The following is an 8,088-nucleotide window of genomic DNA, read 5'->3' on the forward strand; positions in this document are numbered from 1 at the left end:
TATTTCTCGTTCTTACAGACGAAGTCAATGTCAAAGTTGATAACAATCGAACGCCGATCGAAAAATAGTAATGAATGAACAAACGTATGAACAGTATGAAAGTATTACATATGAAGCTTTGAACATCGTACGGAAGATTTACAAGTTAGAAAAGAGGGAATTATGTTTATTGTTATAAGCCTGAATAATATTTAAGCCATGTTTTACTGAATTTATGTACATATAGTTACAAATATATTATAAACTCGTATATGTAAGTATTATTTAAGGCAATAATGAAATTTATTCAAATACTATTGTAAATTATGTATTTTTATCAGATTTTTTTCATAAAAAACAGTTAAGTGGTACATATGTGTTGTTTATTAAGCCTATAACTGCACTATCTCATATTTTCCAGTAATAAATAAATAGTAATTGGTAAATTTAGTTAAAATTGCATTCAAATAAATTTGAAGTTCAATTTAGCGCTAAATTTGAATTTTAAAAAGCGCGGGAAATGTGTTGAAATTTGCAGGTTTCTCGCCATTTTATTAGTTAATTTGTACTCATCTATCATAATAGATGACACTACCATACATTCATGTGTAATAAAAATGATGAAATATGGAATGTTATTTTTAATGTCAATTGTTAATGCACGATATCGATTCAGAGAGATTCCACAGATAATCTAAAACTACTACAAAACATTTTTCTCGTAATTTCTGCACGCGCATGCTATATTTTTTTTAAACATCTGTAAACTAATTTGATTGTCGACATAGATTAGATAACTACACTATTTATAAAAATATGTAAAAAAGTAAGTATTAATTAAGAGTAAGAAGGATTCAGTAAACAATTTGATTATAATTTGCGCTTACTTTTTTTCATAAACCATGATATAAATATCATGGCGTATGGGAGTTCTCATTGGTTCTCATTTCAACTATGTAGTCTATGTATATATATATAGGTCATACCTCAGTTTGCTGCAATGATATGGATAACTTGTGTTTTACATGCCGTTGTATCTTTTATTCCAAACTTCATGTAGTTTGTAAACGAAGGTTTGTTGATACTGTACAAAATGCTCAATACATAATGAAAGAAAAGTGCGTGATGATATTACAATAAATTTGTGTATTTCTGTTTCACACCATGGCTATGTTTGAAGTGTTAAGGAAAGAATATAGTGTAAGAATTATGTTTATGAATTACTGTCATTGATAATTAATTGTAGGTTATACGGATAAACAGTTTAAATATTTTTCGTATTGTTTAGGATTATTTACAACAGTGTTTCAAAGCATCGGATATACAGTCATTTCAAAAGAAGTGTACAGAACTCTGTGCAAATGATAATGACAGAAAAGCTGCAGTTGATCAAGCATTGAGGGATACTCTTCTTGTAATTTTATCTGAAAATGTGTCAAGCAATGTGCATCTACTTGAAGCGTACATTACGTTCTGCATTGAACTATGTAGAAAAGACTTAGCAACCGCAAGTATGCCAGTAATGTTACTTGGCGATATATTTGATTCTATGACATTGGACAGATGTGAGCAACTTTTTACATTTGTTGAGAACAATGTCGTTGTGTGGAAGGAAGATTTATTCTTTAGTGCTTGTAAAAATAATTTATTGCGGATGTGCAATGATTTACTTAGAAGATTATCTCGGTCACAACAGACTGTGTTCTGCGGAAGAATTCTATTGTTCCTTGCTAAATTTTTTCCTTTTTCTGAAAGATCTGGTCTTAATATTGTCAGTGAATTTAACTTGGAGAATTACACAGAATTTGGTTCTGAAAAATCTGAGGGTGATGATTTAGAACAAATAACTAAAGATGATGATGAATCTGAAAGTAAAGTACCCATTGATTATAACTTGTATAGAAAGTTTTGGGCACTGCAAGATTTCTTTAGGAATCCAAATCAATGTTACAGTAAAATGTATTGGAAAGTGTTTTCAGCTGTAAGTTTAAATCATTATTACAATATTATTGTTGGAGTTTAGTTATAGAATATTTTATTCTGGAAACTATAAATTTTGCTGTTTATATTTCTTTAGCATGCTTCAAGTGTTCTGTCAGCATTTTCATCTTTTAAATTAGAAGAGCAACGTAATTATCCTGCGACATCTGTTAAATTAGATTCTTCTATGGAAGGATCTCATAAGGAAACACCTTATTTTGCAAAATATCTGACAAATCAAAAATTATTGGAATTGCAACTCTCTGATTCAAACTTTAGACGATATGTTCTGCTGCAATTTCTCATTCTCTTCCAGTATCTTAATAGCACTGTAAAATTTAAAGCGTAAGTACCTTCAATATACATTTATTCACCTTCTGTGCACGTGTATTTTATTAAAATTGAATTCACAATACTTCTTCATAGAATTGCACATTCTTTATAAATTATTAGTAAAATGACTTTTGAAAGTTATAAAACGATGTTTGTTTTTCAAAGCTTCCTTGCCAGTGGCTATGAGACAAGGTCTGCTTTCCTTAAATAGAGTTTTGAGTTACTTATGTCGCAGAGTCTCAATAGCTTTTGTAATTTTTAAGTGAAACACATGAACTGAAGCCTGATCAGGTAGATTGGGCAAAAGCTACTACGGAACAAGTGTACGCCTTACTGACAGAAACACCTCCTGATGGTCCAACATTTGCTGAAACTGTTAAAAATATACTAAAACGCGAAGAACATTGGAATGCATGGAAGAATGAAGGTTGTCCTCCATTTAAAAAACCAGCTTCAGATTCAATTGCTGATACAGAGGAATTAAAAAAACCAAAACGACCTAGACGTAGAATTGGAGATGTTATTAGAGATGCGCAAGCAATAGGAAAATATCACATGGGAAAGTAAGTAACTCTGTTTTTATAGACATAATTAAACATGTTTATGTTTCCATTTAATAGCTAATGAAATCTGAATACTTTGTAGTCCAGAACTGACAAAGTTATGGAATCTGTGTCCTAATAATCTTGAAGCATGTAAATCCAAAGACAGAGATTTCTTACCATCTTTAGAGACATACTTTGAAGAGGCCATTATGCAGTTAGATCCTAATGCAATGGTTGAAGACGAGTACAAGTCAGTATAAATTTGTTTTTTTTTTAAATATACGTTTAAGTTATGAATCTAATTTTTTATCTCATAGAAAAGTAAATGATGGAAACTTTGGTTGGAGAGCATTAAGATTGTTAGCTAGACGTAGTCCGCATTTTTTCGTTCATGGTAATTATCCTATCAATAAACTACCCGAGTATCTTGAAACAATGATAAAAAAGATTGCCAAAGATCGTCCAGTAAGTATATTTTTCTCTTCTCTTAATTTCTGTTATTGTTGTTATTTAAACTCTTAAGTAAATCATTTATAACCATCAAAGCAAACGCAATCTGACAATAAATTGGAAACCGAAGAAACGCCACCGTCGGAAGCGAACGATCAAGAATTTAATGAAGATGTATTAAAACAAGAGAGTGAACAGGTTGAACCAGAAAATACGGATACAAAAGCACGAAAATTGACAAAAATTACGTCTGAAATGGTGGCAAAATTATCGGACGTATTAAAAAACGATTGGAAGAAATTAGCAACTAAACTCGGTTATACGAGTGAGGAGGTAAATGTAAATATATACAATAAAGTTAATTGCGAAATGAGTAGAAAACAAAGTTTTATGATTATCTTTTTCAGATCACATTCTTCCATGGTAAACCAACATCATACGAACAATGTAAAAATATGTTAGAAATTTGGGCAGAAGAAGATGTGGATGCGTCGATGGAAAATCTAGCGTACATCTTAGAAGGTTTAAAGTTTGCGGAGGCATTGGCGATTTTAAAATCATAATTACTTTCTAAGAGAGTATTAACATGAAAATGGATTTTGAAAAATTGTACAGTACTACGTGCGATAAATTTTATCAATTTTCTTAATGATGTTTTTTTACGAACTATGATGGTTTACATATTTCATACTATTAATAGTAACAATTATTTAAATATAACTGAGGTATCAATATATAAATATTCTTGATAATATACTCACTTGTACTTAAAGTGCTGTATCCCCGAACCTTAATCTACTTAGTTACAGATAATATTAACGATGTTTAGATGAAACATCTTTTTCTCTGTAACGCACGTAATTCGTACAGTCTGCCCTCTTTCAACGATCATTTAAAGGAGTTCGGGAAATCAAGGAACACAAAGGGAACTTACAGAACATACAATTCCATAGTTTTCTGTATAGAGAAAGCATAATAGTTGGTGGATATAAACTCCTTGCAGTAAATGATGAAAGAATTGTATGGCGACTTGTACATAGTTTCAGAGAAATTGAACCTTTACGCCTTATTTTTTCATTATTATTTTACGTTTCAACGTAGGTACTCATAGACGCTACAGTCGCAAAAATTTGCTGCTAATATATATATTTAAAAACATTTACTTTCATTTCAAGAAAACTGATTCGTGATCTTTATTGTATCTATTTACTTACAATGTTTTACCTTTCGTACAGGGGTTGAAACTGTTTCGAAAATAACTGTTTATAAAGATCCTTTATTCTGAATAACTGTTACAAGGAACCGAAGTTTCCGTGTATATCTATTTCGGTCTTCATGTCAGTTCTATATCAGTTCTATTACGGTTCTGTGCTGGTTACGGTTGTAATAGTATCCATTTTATATACAATAAACATATATATGACAAAATTATGGAAAACAAAAGTATACGAAAGAGAAGAAGGAAAACGAATAATAATAATGTGGGATATAGTTCAAAGAAAACAATACTGGACAGCAGTGATTTTAGAAAAAACAAAATATATATACTTTATTAAGTAAAAAACAATGAAATTAAGGTAGAAGTTATTATACAATATAACTCGGAATACTGTAACAAAACAATTGGCTCAAGACCGCACCTGCCATTGCCAAACTAATCCTAATTAAGAATCGTCTTGGCTTTTTTATTTCAGATAGGCAGAATGGCCGGAATCATGGACATCATTTTTTTCATAAGTGATTGTGTATAAAGGTATGCAGTATCACCAATTTTTATCTTTTCTCGACATAAATGATTATCAATGTTCTTGAAGTATACAATATAAGTATACCCTGAAACGTCGACTGCAAAAAGCGTTAGTTTCTTTTAAAAAATATCCCAAATGTTACATTGAAAACGGGCGTCCACACTAGAATACTCCTTTAAATGTCTAATTGTTCAGTTCCTATTTTCTGTTTTCTAATGATTTCGTAAAAACATTTGTAACAGGATAAGAAACTTCCAGCATTCCGAACGGTTGTTTTCGTCATTGCGGGGCCCAGGAGGGGGTGTGATTCATTACACTTCAGGGTGTTGTAAATTAGACCTGTCCTGGTACTACGTTGTGGGTCAGAGGACTTTCTGACATGTTCTTAAACATACACATAATTGATGAAAATTAATTTAAACATCGAAATAGAACCGATGTAAGAATGAATGCTATTATTATGATTGTAATTATAACTGATACAGAACCGATATGAGAGCCGAAAAAATAACGGTTCTAGAACCGATATAAGAACTGTTTTTGCACTTCAGTGACGATTTTCAGTCGCCGTCTTACTTTACTGCAGTAACTCGAATGGCGACCGACAGACGATAACTAAAGTTGTGTCCTAGAAATCTAAAAAATAATGAAATGTTGAAATAAAAAAGTTATATTTGAAATCATGTTTTATTCTTGTGTTTGTTGTAAATGATTTCGCCGTGTTGATGATTCTTGATAACAAAATATGCTTCGAATGCAAAGGGTTATCGAGTATTCAAAAAATTTATTTCAAATATTCAGTACAAGGTATCTTATATACCTTATTTACTTCTGCAAATGTTATACAGAAATATATTTAAACTTTTAAGTTTCTTTTGCCAATAGTTAGTAATTCTTATAATATGTCACTGTTATTCTAGTCAAAACGTTAATATTATTTGGGTTGTATATGACATTTGACAGATGTTTAGGCAAATTCAAATTTCTATAAATCACTGTAAAAGTAAGAGTTAATCAAAATTGATTTATTATATGTATAAAATACTTTATGAAACAATTACTCAAGTTCCTATTTTATTGCGTTCTGTACTTTAATTATTTTATAAATCCATAAATTCTGCAGTCGAATCATTATCCATCTAACTAAAATATTAAATTGGATGTTGATTAAATTCAATACAATTCACTACTCCGATAAATAGAATTTTTGTTTTTTATTTAGAAAGACAATAATAAAGTGTACAAATCATACAAAATGTCGAAACAAAACGGTCGTTGGTGCAAACTATATCGAAGGATGGTTGGTTTTACATAAAGATGTCAGGATCTACGTACGACATCAAGGGAATCTTTCGATACGAATTATTCGCCAACAAGCATGCTGACAACCTAAAGATATTAGACCGATGATTTCTGTACTTAATCTTAATAAATTAGATTAATGTTAGTGGTATCGTATTTTTGAATTATAGACACTGACGTAAATTCGATTTATGCTCGATGTAAAAGCAGATATTAATGACGATTAGACAGTTAACAGTTCGCAGAATGGTACCGTTTTCCAACGAACTATAAATAAGTTATAAAATATTGCTACGTATACGCTGGTAGTATCGAAAGCTTTGTTAACTGTTACTGGTTAGGCCAATTTCTAACGATCCTTCTTGCGTTCTGTCTGCTTTGGTATTTTGTAACTTGTACAAATTGTTTCTACAAACGTGAGTCACTTTTGCAAGATAGATTTTAGATATAAAAATAGTTTCAAAAGTTTTGAAGTAACATTTCAATTATAAGCTGTTTTTTCTTTCACTAAACAACCACCAGGACCCACATCATACAAGTGATACTAAAAGCTTCCCTTTTCTTTTTTGGATACCCTAATTCAGAAAAGTTTCTGTACAAAATAGAAGTACATACACAAAAGCAAAATGTAATAATAAATCTTCGAATCTATGGAAGACTAAGTACAGTTGACTTTCTCTAAGGATGACGAAACTGTTAATTAACTTTCTATTTATCAGGGGTTACTTAATAGGCGTTTTGAAAGCAATAATGAAGAATTAAGGGCATACTACACAATTAATTTCTCAATCACCGTAACACTTTACAATTGTGAACCAATACCTCAACTTAAATAACATAATGTAACAATTCTTTGTTTGATTTTTCATTAAAGGGAAATTAATAGCAACTTCTGAAACTATTTTTATATCTGAAATGTATCCTTCAAAACTATCTCACTATTCTTAGAAGCATGCTGTATATTGCAATGCTTTTATTGCGAATTATACATGGAGCATAAATCTGGATTCTTGTTTCGTAAAACTCAATGGTCTCCCAGAATCTTTGTTAATCAACTCGTTTCCTTACATCTAACATACACACTCATATGTATACTGGCTAAAGTGTAAATGCAATTCGATCGCGATAATGATCTTCGTTTTATTTTAGGTCGCACGGCAGCCATTAGTTTAAGTACGCCGCTTCATTTTTTCCCCCTTACTTCTTAACGGTAAATTATGACTGGTGGCGGGCATTCTCGTCGTGGCTTTAAGAATCTCCTCTCGTAATAGTGGTCTATGTACTGGACGTTTATCGTGATGCAGGGACTCTCAATGATGTCTAGTTAACTTGCTCACCCACGAGATTCAGCAACGAATTTTCGTGGGCATACCGATAGCGACAGATCAAGAAGAGATATGACACACTGATGAACGATGTCTAGACGATCAGTCTTGTTTGTTAAAAAGAGAACGGAAATTCGTGTAAAGCGTTGACTAATGACTCGCGATTATGTATTATAACCTTTGGAGTTAAAGATAGACTTCACGTGTTTTTATTATTATTTTTTTTTTTTTCGTTAGAAACGAGACGGTCACTGTTCGATACGACTTTCTCTGTTAACGCATGCCTGTGTTAGTGCCGTGGTTTCAATCGATTTCTCTATTGATTTTCATTCGTGTATCAACCGGCGACGAAGAACAAGCGCGTCTCGATTTCTAATTGCATTACGAGCGAATTGGTTTGTTTATTATTTGGTATATCGTGAACGG

At 31.5% G+C, this 8,088-nt stretch overlaps 1 protein-coding gene across 1 annotated transcript; it reads left to right on the forward strand.

Moving 5' to 3' along the window:
- The first annotated feature begins 1,143 nt into the window (after positions 1-1,143).
- Positions 1,144-3,850, forward strand: LOC107191952 (THO complex subunit 1). Its single transcript, XM_015581106.1, has 9 exons — positions 1,144-1,179; positions 1,268-1,960; positions 2,057-2,304; positions 2,458-2,484; positions 2,556-2,855; positions 2,938-3,087; positions 3,155-3,302; positions 3,384-3,620; positions 3,695-3,850. Exons 1-9 carry the CDS (start codon positions 1,144-1,146, stop codon positions 3,848-3,850), a joined length of 1,995 nt encoding a protein of 664 aa, XP_015436592.1.
- Positions 3,851-8,088: the final 4,238 nt, after the last annotated feature.

The sequence above is a fragment of the Dufourea novaeangliae genome, unplaced genomic scaffold (assembly GCF_001272555.1).
Source record: "Dufourea novaeangliae isolate 0120121106 unplaced genomic scaffold, ASM127255v1 scaffold248, whole genome shotgun sequence".
Taxonomy (NCBI): domain Eukaryota; kingdom Metazoa; phylum Arthropoda; class Insecta; order Hymenoptera; family Halictidae; genus Dufourea; species Dufourea novaeangliae.

Bases quoted from the DNA above. Each gene is read 5' to 3' on its own strand.
- LOC107191952 (XM_015581106.1), top strand. From the start codon at position 1,144: ATGGCTATGTTTGAAGTGTTAAGGAAAGAATATAGT. The intron at 1,961-2,056 runs GTAAGTTTAAAT...ATATTTCTTTAG, and splicing joins ATTGGAAAGTGTTTTCAGCT to CATGCTTCAAGTGTTCTGTC. The intron at 2,485-2,555 runs GTCTGCTTTCCT...GTAATTTTTAAG, and splicing joins GCCAGTGGCTATGAGACAAG to TGAAACACATGAACTGAAGC.